This window comes from Eptesicus fuscus, chromosome 8 (genome assembly GCF_027574615.1).
Source record: "Eptesicus fuscus isolate TK198812 chromosome 8, DD_ASM_mEF_20220401, whole genome shotgun sequence".
NCBI lineage: Eukaryota > Metazoa > Chordata > Mammalia > Chiroptera > Vespertilionidae > Eptesicus > Eptesicus fuscus.
In genome coordinates, this window is record NC_072480.1 from 9277346 (window position 1) to 9297028 (window position 19683).

The 19683-nt window shown below is 40.3% G+C and overlaps 1 protein-coding gene across 2 annotated transcripts in view; it reads right to left on the bottom strand.

The window, feature by feature from the left end:
* Positions 1–19683, bottom strand: part of LRCH1 (leucine rich repeats and calponin homology domain containing 1) — a 225996-nt gene that overhangs the window by 7130 nt on the left and 199183 nt on the right. For both annotated transcript variants that reach the window (XM_054719758.1, XM_054719757.1), the window contains one exon: positions 14114–14191. In XM_054719758.1, coding sequence (XP_054575733.1) covers positions 14114–14191 — 78 coding nt within the window. The remainder of the gene's footprint in view (positions 1–14113; positions 14192–19683) is intronic.

Below are 19683 nucleotides of genomic sequence, written 5' to 3' on the forward strand. Positions count from 1 at the left end.
TGAAGAGTACAAGATAGCACCAAAGACAATTCAGTACATCTGCAGGTTATTTACACACAACTGAGGTTAATTTGGTAACTTCACATACCCTGTATTTCACCAATCAACACAAACTCAGAAGGAAAAGGTTCAGTTAACTCAAGATACTATCATGTCATCTCCTGTTAGAAAATCTGAGCTGATTAGCAACACAGAATCTTTATAAATATACTTGTCTAACTATATGGGTTATCTACATCCTCAAGTAGCCTGGATTCATGGAAATGTTCATAAAAATACAATTATCATCTTAGCTGTCTATGATGATCACTTGCATTGCATTAAACTAGAAATTTACTAGTATCTTGAAGTTAACTCTATCAGCTCCCCAACTTAATAAACAATATTTGGCAACCAGATTAGATGGAAAATAGGGGATATTGTCTTAACCTTGGAGCAGGGCTTTCTCATATTAGAAAAAGACAACCCAGAACCAGAAATATCTTGGCCTAGATTAAATTCTATTGGTTTTATCTTTTCAATACAAACTGACCACCCTGCTCCAAAGCAGATATAGTTAATATATAATCCTTTAAGCTTACTTAAAAATAAAAGCAGTATGCTAACAATGGTTAAATGGAAATTTAAATTTATTAGATAAATTACATTCTTCTAAAATAAGAGCAATATTATTATTAGCTCCTGCCACAGAAACCAGGCTCCAAGACCAAGAATGTTCCATGACTCATGACTTTATTTAAAAACAAATAGTCAAATTTATCACATTCTGGATCTGCTGTTAGAATGTGATGTAGCAAAAGCCAAAATGACCTATTACATTATTTAAAAATAGAACTCTCTTCTATAGAGGCTAACAAGGAGAAGTAAAAATATATGGGAATTTGTGTGCAAGCAAATCTCCCAGGTGGTGCTCTTAACACAGATGGCCCTTCCTTCCCTGGTGCCCCTTCTGTGCAGCTGTCTCAAGCAGCAGGGCCAAAGGGCTGGCTCAGGGTAGAAGCGGGCGGCAACCCTCCCTGGTGCCCCTCACAGCTCCCACAGTAGGAAACAGCGAGGAATCCAACTAAATGACCAGCAAAGCAGTCATTCCCCAGATGGGATTTTTCAATTTGGTCAATAGGTTTTGTGTGTGTGTGTGTGTGTTTTTACTGGAGAGTTTTATAGACCAAGTTGGGCCAAAATGCTGGTTTTCTGTCTCCCTTGCAAGGGGCGTGGGGAACCTCTACAACTCAATTGCCCAGTCCTGAATTGGGTTGGACTTAAATACTGCAAAGGAAAGATTTTCATATTCCCTTTTGCTCCTGTTCTGGAAATTCTACTCTACCTAGGGCAGTGACGCTCACTGGGGAGAGGGAAGAGGATCTGTACAGCACTCCTGCTGGCATGATGGGCTGTGGCTGAGGAAGCATGAGGTGTGAATACACTTTGTTGTCACTGTTTTTCAGTAAGTGAGAAGTTACTTAAAGGGAACTGCATTCTATAAGTTTGTGCTTTTGGAAAATCTGATTGGTAAAAGTTCAGCTTCAAAACTCAAGAGACTACTGAAGAGATAACAGGGAAGTTTGCAAGGCAAAGGGTCAGATGGAGGAAGGACCCCTAATGGATCAGGGACAGAGCAGAGCGCTTGGATGCACATGCAGGCTTTATGCGGACAGGGCATTCCAGCGGTAAGTGATATAGATCAGCACTATAAAGAGAATATGGACAAGACAGAAGCTTATAAGGTCCCTGGAGCGGAGGGCAGAAGTTGGTTGTGGGGGTTTCTCCCCGAGTGCCAGCAGAGTGTCAACAGTCTTTCGAATGTGACGAAAATCCAACTGCAGGATGTCATACGGAGAGCAGAGGTCAGCCTATTCCGAGGGCAGCCATTAGAACAGAAAGAGATAGTGCATACAATTAAAAATACACAGAAGAACAGCTGAAAAGAAGCATACATTTTTGGTTACTAGCAAATGGCAAGAGAAACCTCTTATTTCAAGCAGGTAAAACTCGTTCCACCATCAAAGATTTTAAAACTTTATTCCAAAAGAAAAGTAGCATACCAAATGTATTTTATGCAAAAAGGATGAAGAAATCCTTGACCAGCAATCACTCTACTGAGGAATAGACAGTTATGTAATCTACGTATCATTCTGGCGGTAAACGGTTGTAATATTCAAGTGGCATCATGTGCTAATTAATGGCATAAAAATAAGAGTTTTTCACTTGGGACATTTAGGTCTTAACCCTACTAACAAAAAATATAAACTTTAAGGTTTAATCTTCACCTTTCCTCATAGTCCTCTTAATGCATTTTTTTAGCCTGGTTTATGAAGAATGAATATAAAGTTTTTCTCTCTGAAAGGTAACACATGCGCCTAACTTATTTTCCTTTTAGGACTATTATTATTTTTTATTTACTTGTTTACTTTTTAAAATATATTTTTATTGACTTCAGAGAGGAAGGGAGAGGGAGAGAGAGACAGAAACATCAATGATGAGAGAGAATCCTTGACTGGCTGCCTCCTACACAACCTACACTGGGGATGTGCCCGACCGGGAATCAAACCATGACTTCCTGGTTCATAGGTCGATGCTCAATCACCAAGCCACACGGCTGGGCTCCTTTTAGGATTACTGACAAGTTCTGAGGAATGTTAGCTCTAATTATATCCCTACATGTGTCAAAAAGCACATTAAATTTCATGTTCTCACAACTACACAGAAACCAACAATCTTGAGAAGACTTCTTAAATATGAGGTTAGAATAAAATACATTCCCACATAGGGTTATTATGTAAATTTCTTCACCACTAAACAGGTGTGGGGGCAGGAACAGATCTCCATGCATGTTTTGTCTACTTTACAGTCACCATATAGGGAGGCAGAGCTCTTATTTTATTGATTAAATGCAAAAATAAGAAGTTCATTTACTTGAATTGACCTCCGGATGTCTATTACTGTCAGGAAGAAAACAGTTTTATGATGCACTGAATTCCTGAATCAGAAATGACAATAGCTTAAAATTTTTAGTGATTATAATTCATGTCAGTATGAAAAAAGTTGTAGTTTTGTGTCCAAGTTAAACAAGGATTGAAAATATCTGTGATATATTTCATAAATGCCGTAGGCAAAGCGTTTTAGTATATATATATATATATATATATATATATATATATTATGTATAGTATATATTTTATAACATATTTTTATAATATTGCCCTTTGTTTTAGCCTCATTGCTAAGCAGATGTAAATCACAGAGCAATTAAAAGATGATTTTAAAGTAGAGTTATTTGTCTTAATTGTATCCTCTGAGGTTATCTTGATGCCCTCAGGTAAGGAGGAATACCACAATATCAAGTGGGTGAATAAGATTAAGAACATTCTCATCTTATTTTAATTTATGAAGGTAGAAATACTCAACAAAAGATTTTTTTACGATAATAATCATGTTATATCTATTCAGATTGTGTCTTTTCTCAGTAGATTTGGAAGAATCAAGCTGCCACTGTTATTTCCCAACAATTAAAACATCTACACATAGATTGAATTTCACTGGGAGAGAGACACTAGACAAAGATTAACAGATGGGGAAATATCTAAAAGAAATTTTCTATTGCAATAAAATTTCTCTATTGCAATGTTGTGCTTAACCAGTGAAAGCAGAGCAAAGAAGACATAAGACAAAAGGCATCCATGAACTAAAATGTGATTTTCACAAAAGTGGTATTTCCACGTTAAAAGCAAAACATCCTATCTCCAGTATATATTTCAATAACTTCCCCAAACCCCATGGAAAATGTATGGTCTGCTCCCCAGCAACTCGGTCAGAGAACTCAAGTCAGTTCACTTCTGCCGTTTTCGGGCACTTACTCAGCAGCACACCTCACAGGCGGTGGCAGCAGAGACCACTCTGTTTATCCTGGAAGTCATTTTATGATGCCACAGATTCTGGGTTAATTCACACTAAAGTGGCTAGGGCCTAGACTTACAGTCCATGGTGATATAAAATTTTTAAAATATATTTTTATTGTTGATAATATTACATATATCTCCCATTTTCTCCCCCTTTCCTCCCTCCCATGGTGATTTAAATTAAATCATGATCTCTAAAGGAAAAGGCATGGGTGTAAGATTGTATGGTAGGCAAAATTCTGAGTCATCCTTAAGTGTGGCGCACGGGCTGCTGTGGCCCTGAGCCGCTCTCGGAGTCTACCAGACAACACAAGTCCTCTGCAAGGACACCACCATGGGAACAAGGGCTGCGACGACTAGGGGAACCTGGGAATTTTCTGACTCTTGTGCTTCCCAAATCTCATTCTTTTTTTTCTTTTTTTTAAAATAGATTTTATTGATTTTTTTTACAGAAAGGAAGGGAGAGGGAGAGGAATAGAGAGTCAAAAACATCGATGAAAGAGAAACATCGATTCATCTGCCTCCTGCACACTCCCCACTGGGGATGTGCCTGCAACCAAAGGTACATGCCCTTGACCGGAATCGAACCCAGGACCTTCCAGTCCGCAGGTCGACGCTCCATCCACTGGGCCAAACCAGTCAGGGCCCAAATCTCATTCTTAATGAGAGGCATTTAACCATTATACTTTTTTCCTCCTTAAAATTGAAATACAAAAATACTACAAAGGAAAGAAATTTAAAGAGGCAAAATTTCACTGTGCATTTACAAAGCATTAGTAATTACCACAGGCATTTGAAAAACACAGTAACTGTCCCTGGAGGGAACTGCAGCAGCTAATTCTCATTATAGTGAACAGAAATCACAATCACCAGAGGGGTATCGGATGGATTCTCTTAGAGGCAGCCGTCAGTATGTGGCTAAGGTTACTCTTCAAGATCGGCGCGGGGGCTGGGGGTGTGGCTCAGTTGGCTGGGCATCCTCCTGTGCACTGAGGGGTCGCAGGGTTCAGGTTTGATGCGTGTAGGAGGCAGCTAATCGATGTTTCATTCTCTTGGAGGTGTTTCTCTTCCCCCCTCTCCCTTCCTCTCTCTCTAAATATCAAAAATTTAAAAAATTGGCTATGGACAATACTACAGACTCAAGCAGAAATGTAGACAGATCTGGCAAAAGTCTAGGTTATAGATGTTCTGAGTAAAATGAAGTCTAAATTCTAAGAAATTTAGAAAAAATTCAACCCATTTAAATATTTTAATTTTGAAAGTCAGAATGCTTACAAAGGATTTATTTTTAGTCTAAAATATCATAGTACAGAATGTTGATGGTCATTCTGAAAATTTGAAGCTCTAATTAACAGTATAATGTGTCAGAGAGTAGAGTGAGGTAGGAAAGGGTTTCTAGAGTTTTCTCCAAATATATGAGAACTAATTGCCGATTTTATGAACTTAGAAGATAGCTCTAATATTGGTAAACTAATTAATCTAGAAATGTAATTTAAAACTTTTTGAAGATACTGCTCATAACATGTTTATTCACAACTGTGTACATGTGAAAGGCTGTCAGACCGCTGGTAACTGCCACCAGGAAACACATAGTGGAAATGGTAAACACATACTAACTATAAGAAATGTGAGTGACTTTAAAAGCTAGAAAACTGGTTCTTTTTAATAAATTACTAATTTAAAAACTGATGTTAAAAATAAACATGTTGGCCTGCACTTCTGATTACTCAGAATTAACCATATAAATGGAAAAATAAAATAAATCTTAGAAGAAGAATCTCCCCCTCCCCCCAAAAGTGTTTATTAGCTATGATTTAAATTGATACTAAAGTCTTTGATTTAAGAAGAAAAAGAGGCATTAGGTTCAAAGAGGAGAATGAACTCATTTATCCTACTCTCAAGATTCTTAAGAAACAAAAAATATATAGCAGCTTCAACTTATAAAATGTCTTTTAACAAAAAACTTCAGAGCAGTTACATATGTATACTGGTAATTGCCTAAATTCTCACAACAGGTGTTAAGTAGGAAAGTTGTTACTATTATTTTCAAATATATGTCTCATTATAAAAGAATGAAATGCAAATATGAAAGCTACTGAAAACAGGGGTCTGAATTAATTTTGATAGGAACTTAGTAGGGATAGAGTCACAGTTGTTTAATAATTATTCACCTTACTAACTATAGAACTAGAGGTTTTCTTAGGGATCCTCCTTGGAAACTGTGGAGGGCATGCTGTAAGAAAGTCAGAGTTGTAGAGATAAGCAGTCTGGGAACCCAAATGGGCCTATCACTCAAAAAGAAAATAAATTTTGACAGCAGATCAAGGACAGGACCTGTCTGAAAGGAGACAGCATCTAGGTGCTAATTTTTATGGGGACAATGATAGGTTCCTCCCCCGCTAACCTTATATAATAGCTGGCTCAAAAGGAGGTGTTCAAGGCAGTTTTTTCAAGGTATTGTGCCTGTCACCCTGTCGGATCACAGGCCATCTGAATAATAAAATGCACCACAAGATTCAACTTTTTCTCTACTTATTAGACTCTGGTAGGGACAGGCTGCAGGACCCTGTCGTGTCCAGTTTCAATTCCACTATAGCAATGTGATCACTGTTAGCATCTGAATGTACTTTAGGATTTGATTTTTAACTCTATTTGGCTGATGCAGAAGCTGAGGGACACCAAGTCTATCCTTGTGGACACACAACGAAAACCTCCACTTCCAGCAGTATTCCCTTCCCAGGCAGGCAGCACAGGCCAGGAATACCAGGTGTCTACCTCATACAGAGAGTTGCTGCCTTTAGTCCTCTATTCTCTCTCTGGAAACAATCCTATATAATAAAGAGGTAATACGCAAATTGACCATCACTCCAACACACAAGATGGCTGCCACAAGATGGCCGGCAGGGGAGGGCAGTTGGGAGGGACCAGGACTGCAGGGGAGGACAGTTGGGGGTGATCGGGACTGTAGGGGAGAACAGTTAGGGGTGACCGGGCCAGCAGAGGAGGGCAGTTGGAGGGAACCAGGCCAGCAGGGGAGGGCAGTTGAGGGGGACCCAGGCCTGCAGGGGAGGGCAGTTGGGGGCAACCAGGCCTGCAGGGGAGGGCAGTTGGGGGCAACCAGGCCTGCAGGGGAGGGCAGTTAGAGGTGACCAGGCCTGCAGGGGAGGGCAGATGAGGGTGACCAGGCCAGCAGGGGAGGGAAGTTAGGGATGACCAGGCCAGCGGGGAGGGCAGTTAGGGGCAATCGGGCCAGCAGGGGAACAGTTAGGTGTCAATCAGGCTTGTAGGGGAGTGGTTAGGGGGTGATCAGGCTGGCAGGCAGAAGCAGTTAGGGGCAATCAGGCAGGCAGGCGAGCCGTTGGGAGCCAGCAGTTCTGGATTGTGAGACAGATGTCCGACTTCCCGTTTAGGCCCGATTCTGGTGGCATCTGGCCTAAGGCCTAAACGGGCAATGGGACATCCCTTGAGGGATCCCAGATTGGAGAGGGTACAGGCTGGGCTGAGGGGTACTCCCCCCCCCCCCCCCGTGCATGAATTTCATGCACTGGGCCTCTAGTAATAAATATGAAGAGAACACAAAGTGCATTTCTAGTCCAAGTTCCCTCCTCATCTAAAGAGGGCAAATCTAGCCCTGATAGGTTTGGCTCAGTGGATAGAGTGTTGGACTGAGGACTGAAGAGTCCTAGGTTCGATTCCTGTCAAGGGCATGTACCTTGGTTGCGGGTACATCCCCAGTAGGAGGTGTGCAGGAGGCAGCTGATCGATGTTTCTCTCTCATCGATGTTTCTAGCTCTCTATCCCTCTCCCTTCCACTCTGTAAAAAAAAAAAAAAAAAAGCAATAAAATATATTTTTTTAAAAAAGAGGGCAAATCTATTAACCTTTTGCACTCGGATGTCGAGTGTGACTCGACATGGTTAGCATCGGTAGCAGCTCTTTTTATACTCTTTGAATGTATCAATAATTTGAAATATAAAAAAAATCCGAATAAATAAGTTTGTATGAAAAGAAACTCCAGTTTTTTATTCTACTGCCGCGCTTTGTAAAATCTGGGGTATTTAAAAAATTAAATCCCGAGTAGAATGAAGGAATTGAGAAAAAAGCAAGCGAGTGCAAAGGGTTAAATTAAGGAAGGACCTTGGTCCTTTAAAGAGGTCTGAGGCCAAAGCTATTTATTTAAAATCAAGTAGAAAAATTTCCCCAGTGAACCAAATATCTACTTTTTAACACTTTTGATGTTATTAAATCAGATTTCTCTCAACCTAAGTCAACACTACAATAGCCCTAAATTTGGATCAATGTGAAAATCCCTAATAGCCAACCATGAATGCCCTCCATCAAGGTCAGAGGCCAGGAATGGCCAAGCTGGCTCAGAAAAGGCAAAGGAAGCCTCAGTATGTCCATAAATAGCCCATGACCCCTAGGCTTAATTGAAGTCAGATTCCTGATTGAAACAAAGAATATTTCCTAAATAATTTGGAAGCCCACCTAGGGTAGGCCTGTCTTCAAAGTCAAGTTGAAGCTTGCACCAGAGGTCACAGACAATTGCAAAGTCTGACCACGGGCAACAACACTACAAGGTGTGATGGGATGATGCCAGCAACATCATCCAATCCCCAGACTTTTCAGGGTGCCATGATGCATGACTCCGTGGTAATTCTCTGGCTGCTAAGCAACTGAGGAAGGAGGAAAGCAATTATGGAGCTGCAGGATGTAACCGAGCTTTCATGAAAATTAGAGCTCAAAGAAACCTGGGGGTCCAGTGATTTTCAAACTGTGTTTAGCAGCAGGACACTTTCTCTTTCCCTAAAGGAAAACGTAGCTGGCAAAAGGGAACTGCTCTGGCTGAAGCAAGGGGATGGGAGTGATCTGTAGACTCCCATCCGGCTTTCCCGGGATTCCTGTGCAGGCCATTCAAAAGAATCAAGGGCTCTGGAGAATGCGGTTTAAATCCGTTGTTTAATTCCAACACTTCCACTTTGCAGAGCAGGGAGCTCAGTCACAGAGAGCCTGTTTGTGCTGGAAAGACAGGACAGGGGACTCTTCATGCACATAGACCAAGTTCAAATGCCAGCTCTGCTGCTTCCCAGCTTTCAGTACAACTTAGCAAATTACGTAACCGCTCTGAACCTCAGTGTCCTCACAGCATGGCAATAAAATATTTACCTCACATCCTCAACAGTATTATATAATTTTATTAACCAATGTCAGTTGCCCAGTAAATTTAATTTAAAAGATTAAAAAATAAAAGAATTTAAAAAAAAAGAAATTAGTGCTTAAAAACAAATCCTCAACAGTGAGCACTTGAAATGATGCAGGCACAGGAAGTGCTCAGTAAATGAGTATTTTAAAGTGTTTGCCCTAAGGCGCATAACTAGTTATCAGCACAGGTGGGACTAATTCACCCCAAACCTCTTGCATTCCCTCACTCTTCTTCCAGGTTAGGCTCATTTAATTTGTGTCCCTTTAGTTGGGGAACTGGTCCCAAACAGAAAACCAAAACCCAAGGAATGGGCAGCAGAAAGGGAAGTGACCTGCCGAAATAGCTATCTGAGGTCTCCTACACTGAAAGGAGACTTGCCAGAGAGAACGATTTTATATCCCTTTTCTACAATCTTTCCTTGGCATTCTCATTAACAAACCTTTCCCTCATCCCAGAATCCTTCACAGTTGACGGCAAACAGGCCTGCTGTCACTCGAACAGAATTTCTCCAGAACCCAATAGCCAACTTCTTTCTGTGACATCATCTGCTTTTTATCTGTGGTGTCCACTGTTCCAATCCTGTCTAAGATCCCTGACCCTGGACTAACATTCAAGGGTATAGATCCAGCCTTATTCCAATGTCACAATTAGCAGAGGTCTGTAGTACCTTACCTTTCTACATACTGTAACCTGCAAATAATTAGGTTGTGCAATTCTGAATGCAGCCAATTTGAAGACACCAGGTTTATAGGTAAGTCACACCAGAATCACTCTAATAAAGCATTCATGAACCTTGACTAACTCCAAGGCAGATATCTGGGAATGTGTCCATGGGGACTTCTCAAGATAATACAATAAACTATAACCAGAACAATTTTTAAATTGCTTCCATCCCATTAAATTACTTTATATGTAATAATTTTAACTAAATCTACTCAGCAACCACATTCTACCCATATGAACAATCATAAAAGCTGCCAACCCTGACTTTGGCTTGTAGTTTCAAGCTGTGATTCTGTTACAAAGGGCTTAGAGCACAGCTGTGCCTTTTCAGTCTCTACAGAATAATATATTATTGTCAATTAGATATTTAGCTTAAAACATACAGAATTCAAGATCTCTGTGACTTATGAGGGTAAGTTATGAGTAGAAAAGAAAGCAGGAAAAGCTTACAAATTAGGAGGAATTATCTGTTTGTCACTGGGAAGTCAATGAATATTTTGTTACCCAAATATTGTCTGATGCAAATAAGAAAATGTAATGTTACAGGGTCTCTGTTTTTAGGTAATATTCTTTTAATTTTATTTACTGATTTATTTATTTTTATTTTTAAAATACATTTTTATTGATTTCAGAGAAGAAGGAAGAGGGAGAGAGAGATAGAAACATCAATGATGAGAGAGAATTATTGATCGGCTGCCTCTTGTACGCCCTCTACTGGGGATTGAGCCTGCAACTCCGGGCATGTGCCCTTGACCAGAACCAAACCTGGGACCCTTCAGTCTGCAGGCCGATGCTCCATCTGCTGAGTCAAACCAGCTAGGGCTTATTTACTGATTTATAAATTGAATTTATGGGTGAGTTGGTTAATAAAATTATATAGGTTTCAAGTGTACAATTCTATGATATATAATCTGTATAGTGCATTTTAAGCCCACCACCCAAAGTCAAATCTCATTCCATCATTATATGTTTGAACCCCTTTACTTTTTACTATCTCCCCACCCCCCTTCCTTCTGTTAACCACCATACTGTTATGTCTATGAGTTTTTATTTGTTTTTCTTGTTTGTTCATTTGTTGCTTTCAGTTTTATATCCCACATATGAGTGAAATCATACAGTTCTTAGCTTTTTCTGTCTGACTTATTTGCTTAGCATGATATTCTTAAGATCTATCCATATTGTCACAAATGGCAGTATTTCATCTTTTCTTATGGCTGAGTAGTATTCCATTGTATATATGTACCACATCTTCTTTATTGAATCATTTATTGAAGGACATTTCGGTTGTTTCAAGGTACTGGCCAACATGAATAATGCTGTAATGAACATAGGGGTACATATATCTTTGCAAATACATGTTTTCAAGTTTTTTGGTTACATACCTAGGAGAGAGATTGCTGGGTCATATGGTAACTCTTCTAAATTTTTTGAGAAACCTCCATACTGTTTTACATGGGGCTGTACCAGTCTACATTCCACCAGCAGTGAATGAGGGTTTCTTTTCCTCCATAATCTCTCCAACACTTGTCATTACTTATCTTGTTGATAATAGCCATTCTAACAGGTGTGATGTGGTATCTCCTAGTTTTTATTTGCATTTCTTTAATAGCTAGTGAAGTTGAGAATCTTTTCATGTATCTGTTGATCATCTATATGTCTTCTTGAGAGAAGTGTCTATTCAGGTTCCCATTTTTTTTAATTGGTTTGCTTGTTTGGTATTGAGTTGTAGGAGTTCCTTATATATTTTGGATATTAACCCTTTGTCGGAACTGCTCTTTGCAAATATCTTCTCCCACACTGTTGGTTGCCTTTTTGTTTTGTCGGTGGTTTCTTGGCTGTGTAGAAGCTTTTTAGTTCGAAATAGTCTCATTCATTTATTTTTGCCTTTACGGTCAAATGCATAATAATCTCTCTTACACCAAAGTCCATAAATTCAGTACCTGTTTTCTTCTATGTAATTTGTTTCAGGTCATATTTTTAGGTCTTTAATCCATTTTAAGTTAATTTTTGTATATAGGGACAAACAGTGGTCTAGTTTTAATCTTTTGCATGTGGCTTTCTATTTCCCAGCAGCATTTATTGAAGAGGATTTCTTTTCTCCATTGTATGCTTTTGGCTCCTTTGTCGAAAATTATTTTTCCAAAACACAGTTTTATTTCTGGGCTCTCAATTCTGTTCCATTGTACCAGTCTTTTGAAATTTCTGATTGCAAATGGAGAATTTCTTCAACTTCACTTGTGATATAACTATATTTTTAGTGTAAATCACCAATTGTGTGCCACATATTCATTCAAAACATCAACTCTCTTAACTACTGAAAGAAATATAACTAAGTGCGAGGGTGTCATTTCACCCTCCCCAACTCAGTATCATATTCCTAATGAAAATATTTCCTTATTTTCAATAACTTATTCCTCATCAATTCTGTGAGAGATTAAATCATGCTCTTTTGAGTGTACAGGAAGATTTGCCAATTGACTTTCAACTGGTGATTTATGCTTTTCCACTAGAATATTCCTTCCTTCTTTTAACATATCTTGTTAAAGAAGGTCAAATGAATTTTTTCTAGTAGCAATGAACTTAATGTAACTCTAGTCACCAGTAAAATGCAATTGGATTATCCATCAGGATAAACATACATGTACGTACACACACACACACACACACACACACACACACACACACACATATGCACAGTGCAAACTTAAAATCACCTCAGATCTTAAAAGTTTTTTCAAAAATAGTTTAAGTGGGACATTGGCAAAAAGTCATTTACTCCTTGTAATTCTTCTTAGGAATTATGAGTTGCCTATTAGTGCCAGAGACATAACGCAGAAATTATTATAAAAATTTCTTTGCATTTTTCTAAATCCCATTTGCCCACCTTGAAAGGAAATAGTAATTACCAACCTTTACTAATGTTAAATGAGAAAGTGCATTTCCATTGCATTTTGTATTACCATAAGCCAAAAAAACTTTGATGAGTTTAAAAATATCACAGGGGATTAGGTCATAACTCATTAGTGCTTTCTAGCATAAGCATGAATAATTTACCACCCGATTTGGTATGATAGTTTTGATTCACACATGAGAAAACTTATTAGTCCATGACAAAATAAAATTATTTTAAAAGGTATGTATATAAGAATTTTCACAAATATTTGCCTTCAAATAAGATCAGAAACCCACCACTAATTTCTCACCAAACTAAAAATTATGGAGAAAAGGAAGGAAGGAAGGAAGGAAGGAAGGAAGGAAGGAAGGAAGGAAGGAAGGAAGGAAGGAAGGAAGGGAGAGAGGGAGGGAGGGAAGGAGAAAAGGGAGGAAGGAAAGAAGAACGGGAGTGAGGGAAGGAGAGAGGGAGGGAGGCAGTCAAGTCTTTCTCAATTTCAATAAACTCCTATCACTGAGTAAAATGTAATTTCTTCACATACTAAAAAACAGTATTTTATGATAGAATCTGTAATTATCCCTGGGACATTAGAAAAGATAGAAGAAATTATAAGAAATGGAATTTCTGTTGATCCCAATGATGATAAACTTCTCAACTTACCCCCAAATCCTGAGTGAATTGCTTTTTTTCTCCCTAAGAAACCATCTTATGATATTATTGGCAAAGTCTTTAGAAGCCCCAAATTGGCTGAGGCTGGGGTTTAGCTTGTGAAAAAGAAAAGTAGCAACCTAGAGTTGGGCTGGCTATAGGGACTTGCCAAATGAGTCTACAGCGGACTAAAGAGGGAAATATAAATGCAAACAGTTAACAAACTATAAAGCAACATACAAACATTATTATTATTAATGGTAACTATTAATAATAATAATTAATATTTTAATGCTGATTATTATGATACACATACTCAAAATGAAAATCAACAAATTAGTTGTCTTACAGCTCTGCTTTACTTAAGAGTCTTGGAAAAGGAAAGTCATCAGCTCCAAATTCTTCCCTATGGGACCCGACTGAGGCTCATTGAAGACTCAGGTTTTCTGCTCTTAGAGTAGGAGATCAAGCAAACTAAGTTTTTGTTTATTTTTCAAGTTTGGAATTACACACTTACTTTAAAACCTCAAAGAAATTATATTCTCCTTTTCTTCAGAATTGACCATAATGACTTAAGACATTTTAATTTCATTGAAATAGAACAATTTAAACTAAAATTTTATGACTTATTTAATATTTCTTTAGAAAGACAGATTAAAAGGATGTACAAAGTTGTACATCTATTCAGTAGGTTCAAACATATAAATAAAATCTTTTCTAAAACATAGTATTTGGATAAGTTTGGTGTTACCTCTGGTACTCCTAATTTTCGGCATGCTTCCAAAAAGTTTTCCACATTTCTTCTGCATTTGGCCATGCTAAGCTTGGGCTATAAATACAAATATGCAGAAATAATGAATTATTAAAAGAGAAATAATTTTAATAATAACTTAAAATTTAAACTTTCTAAATGGCACAAGTAATATGTGTTTATGAAGAAAAATTATGTATGCAATTAAAAGACAATAAAAATTTACCTACCCAGAAATGTCCACATAGAGATAAGAACTATTAGTAGTTTTTATTGTATTTTTTCCAGACATTGTATGCATACATGTTTGTGTATACAAAGACATACATATATATGTGTATACATAGATATGTGTCTTATATGCATAATTTCTGCATATCTATACTAATAAGAGATAAATATGGTGATTGACCATCACTCCACAACACCCATAGCCAATCAGGAGGGAATATGCAAATTAGCAGGACAAAGATGGCGGCGGTCACAGACCCAGCCGGAGCAGGTGGGAGGCTTGGGTTGTCCCCGGCGACGGAGGAAGCCAAGCTTCCCACCCACCTGGGCCGGCCGCCGAGGGAGGGACCTGCAAACAGCCCTCAGTTCCTCTCCCAGGCTGGCCACGTCACCATCTGGGTGAGGGTCCCCGCTGGGGGGCGTGGCCAGCCTGCAAACAGCCATCAGCCCCTCACCCAGGCTGGCCAGGCACTCCAGTGTGGACCCCCAACCTGAATGGGGTGTGGCCAGCCTGAAAACGGCCCTCAGCCCCTTACCCAGGCTGGCCACTCCCCCATGGGGTGAGGGTCCCCACTGGAGGGCGTGGCCAGCCTGAAATCAGCCATCAGCCCCTCACCCAGGCTGGCCACGCCCCCCAGTGGGGACCCCCACCCAAATGGGAGCATGGCCGGCCTACAAACCACCACAGGGCCCTTGCCCAGGCCGCCCCGCCCACCAAGGGAACCCCCACCCTGATCCGGGACACCCTTCAGGGCAAACCAGCTGGCCCCCACCCATGCACCAGGCCTCTATCTATACTAATAAAAGGGTAATATGCTAATTAGACTGGGACACCTTCCAGGAGACCTTCTGGACTTTCTTCTGGACAAAGCCATAGTGGCGGGGCCGAGGTAGAGGCAGTTAGGGGCCAAGAGGGGAGGGCAGTTGTGGGTGATCAGGCTGGTGGGGGGGCTGTTGGGGGTGATCAGGCTGGCTGGTGGGGGGGCTGGTGGGGGTGATCAGGCTGGCTGGTGGGGGAGGCAGTTGGGGTGAGCAGGCTGGCAGAGGGGGCCAGTTGGGGGTGAGCAGATCGTCAGAGGGGATCAGTTGGGGGCAATCAGGATGGAGGGGAGGGCAGGTGGGGGCAAGTAGGCTGGCAGGGGGGGAGTTGGGGGCGAGCAGGCTGGCAGAGGGAGAGTTGGGGGCAAGCAGGCTGGCAGGGGGGCAGTTGTGGGTGATCAGGCTGGTGGGGGGGCAGTTGGGGGCGAGCAGGCAGGCAGGCAGATGAGCGGTTAGGAGCCAGCAGTCCCAGATTGCAAGAGGAATGTCCCAGATTGAAGAGGGTGCACACCAGGCTGAGGGACACCTGCCCCCTCCCACTACCCCCCGTGCATGAATTTCATGCACCAGGCCACTAGTATGTATATATTTATACAAATACATGCATGTATGCATATATGCAAAATTTTCTGCATATATACGTATGTACATGTATTCACACACACATACTTATACACAATTTTTATGGGGCCAAACTCTTTTGTGATATACTTCAGCTCACCTAAAAATACACCTTTTCCTATCAGCAATTCTATTTGTATATACAGGGTTAAATTCAGCAGGCCAATTAAACTCCTTCCCATTAAAGCAATGAATTTAATTAGAAAGAGGCAACATCAAGATAAACAGCACTGAACAAGGTGGATGTTAAGGACTTAACCAAGAGCCTCTCACAAGAGTGCTTGACCTGGTGAGGTGACTTCTGAGGTGTGTGGCATGGATAACAGGCACATCTTGATTCACATATTTTTATTTTTTACATGCTATGTTTTAAAAGCTTTACTGCTAACCTTAATATTCCACTATTAGTTCTTTTAAAAAGGGAGGCAAGAAGCATGAATAACTCCAACCGTCTACGTATAGAAGCAATGTTTTATAAAGACTGACCTTACCCTGCTAACAGCAACTGAAAGTGAAGCAACTCATTCCATCACTTAGGGGCCTGCACCAATCTTCATAAAACTAAATTTGCACAGTATTTATTAATAAAAGGGACTTCCTCTATCCCACCCCTGAAAAAAAGAAAGAAAGAAATCCTGCCTCCAGGTGGAACAATTTAATTTAAAGGCTAAACAAATATTCTCCACTCTGGCTAGAGAGGACATGAGGTCTGCAAAGATGGGTCAAGAAGCTGCTAGGTGGTTATGCCCACCCCCTGTATATCTTAGGACAACACAGCTACATTCAGCCTCATGCAAAGAGAAGGCACAGAAATGGGTAATGTGATATGGGGATATCAGACGAATAGGTCCTGGCCCAGCACACAGGATACTGAGAGGCAGTTCTGACCCTCTTTTGCCTAATTACGATTTAGGGAAGTCTGCTCTGAAACTCCAAAGATGCTCAACATCATTCAAAATACTTAGGTCAGCCCAGTAAATCAATGAAAGTGTGCTTCAAGCTACATAAAGAAAATGTTCCATCTTTGGAAGTGAGAGAGGGCCCATTCTAAGATTGTTGCCTAGTATCAGTTAGAAAAGTACTTGCCACAAATACAATAGTTCAAAGAATCAAAAATTACACCAACTTCGATGCCAGTGGTTAGCTTACCAAATTGTCGAAGACTCAGAAAGTCTATTTTAAGAGACTCTTAGCATCTATATTATAAAAGCCTAAGCAATCGAACAACTGGTCGCCATGATGCACACCAACTACCAGGGGGCAGATGCTCAATGCGGGAGCTGCCCCCTGGTGGTCAGTGCGCTCCCACGGCCAACCTCCCTCGGCCCCTCCCCGCACTGGCCAACCTCCCGCAGCCCCAAACAGCCTCAATAGCTGGCCAGGCCGAGGGACCCCACCTGTGCACGAATTCGTGCACTGGGTCTCTAGGATTGACAATAATAGTGATTCTGTTTACCACTGTATTCCCTCAGTTTGGCATTAAAAATGGACAGTATTGGTTTCATGAATGAAAAATTAGCATGCTTAAAAAGCTGGCAATCAGCCGAAACCGGTTTGGCTCAGTGGATAGAGCGTCGGCCTGCGGACTGAGGGGTCCCAGGTTCGATTTCGGTCAAGGGCATGTACATTGGTTGCGGGCACATCCCCGGTAGGGGCTGTGAGGAGGCAGCTGGTCGATGTTTCTCTCTCATCGATGTTTCTAGCTCTCTATCCCTCTCCCTTCCTCTCTGTGAAAAATCAATAAAATATATTTAAAAAAAAAAAAAAGCTGGCAATCACATGGATGGAAAAGGCTCCCATTCATGACTGATCAAGTGTTTACTATGTCTCAGATTCTTTATCTGGTGCTAAGGATGCACCTGTGAAACTGAAAGATACAATCCTCATGGTCACTTAGTTCTGGTCTAGTTCAAAATATTAACAAGTTCAAGAAAATTACAGTACAGTATGGTATAGGTCTTAGTTGTGGGGACGTTGTTATAAGAAAGGATAAAAAAGGGAAAACACTCTATCTCAGTGCTGAGTCAAGAATGGCTTGCGTCCTGTAAACACTACAGTAGAGAAGAAATGAGAGCTAGTGATGCTGCAGGTGAAGGATCCGGAGGCAGGGTGGGGAGAGCCTTCTCGTTCAGAGAGCAGCCTCTGCAAACACTGACGCAGAGATAGCACGCCCCACGACACTGTGGCCTGGACCTTGTCAAAGAGGCTTTAAGATGCTCTCTGAAGGACTTTCGAAAAGTGGACCTTTAGCAACCACCTGCATTTCTGAAAAGGAAGCATAACATATGCTGTCATATGTTACAATTACTAAAATGGATGTTTACGAAGAATTTTAGTGACCTGGGAAATATTTAGGTTTTAATAATAAATTTTAAAAACAATTAATATATATCAGACGCTCACAATTCAAAAAAAACTTAAATACAGAAAGTGCTAATAGTATAGTAACCAAAATGTTGTGTTTTTTTTAAAATATATTTTATTGATTTTTTACAGAGAGGAAGAGGAGAGGGATAGAGAGTTAGAAACATCGATGAGAGAGAAACATCAGCTGCCTCTTGCACACTCCCTACTGGGGATGTGCCCGCAACCAAGGTACATGCCCTTGACCGGAATCGAACCTGGGACCTTTCAGTCCACAGGCCGACGCTCTATCCACTGAGCCAAACCGGTTAGGGCCCAAAATGTTTTGATTGTCTTTGGGCGATGATTTATTTTTCTTCTGCATTTCTCTATTTTTTCTTTTTTGCCAACTAGGCATTATTTCTCATATTTTCATTTAAAATGTTATTTAAATAAGAGTAAAGGTGAAAAACCAAAGAATTGCTAATAAAATGTAGCATTTTCCTTAATAATAAACTATACAAATGCATATAGATACATGATTCATAGTGTCCTCTTACACCTTACAAAATGACAACTGTACATTTAAATTGGAAGCTGAGAAATCATAGGTTCTTTCTTATAATTTGGGAAAATTTATTTAAATGAGAATTTGGCACACAGCTCAGACAATATTATAACAGTTTGGATAAACCATTTCTAGTAAAAAATCCTAGAAAGCTTCCCATTGGATTATAGGACAAAATTTACTGCCCAGCCTAAGGCTGCTAGAGGCAGATTTGAAAGAGAAGACAAACTGATCATCCTCCTTCTCCCCCCCACCCCACCTGTTCTCTGAAGCAAAAATGACCAAACTTTCCAAAGGAAAAACATGTTCAATAGTATAAAAAAGAAACTGAGAATTGAAATGGCTTCATCAGCTAAGAGAACAGAGGAAAGAAATTAGGACAAATAGTGTCAATGTGAGGCTTTCCTGGAGGCCGAGGGAGGGCGGCTTTCCCCCAGTGCCCCTGCCATGTGGCCGTTTTATGAGCACTGTGCCTTGGGATTAAGAAGTCTGAATTTTGAAAATTTGCTCTATTAACACTAATGATAAGAACGGCTTACATGTATGGGTATATCATATGTAGTACTTTATTTCGTCCTCACAATATTTCCCATGGTAGGAAAAAGCAAGTTGAGTTTAAGAGGGGTTAAAAAATGTTTCCAAAGACATACAGCTTATGAGCAGATCTGGAATTTGAATCCAAAACCCAAGTCTTAGCCCTGACTCTTTTCCTGCCTTGTCTAAAGAACAGCAAATAGTGTGAACAGACGTTCTTCTTTCTTCTCTACTTGTCTGAACCTAACATAGGCTTCCAGGACAAGCTGATTCCTGATTCCCCACCCTCATCTGACTGACCATAAAAGTGACTCCATAGTTCTCCTCTGGATGGTAACATGCTCTGTGTATACAGGAAGAGGATCTACTTGCCAGCTTTATCACCCCTACAGAGGGGACAAATATTTTTAGGGCATTAATGGAGTCTCACTTATTTTCACATTTCCCATCATTC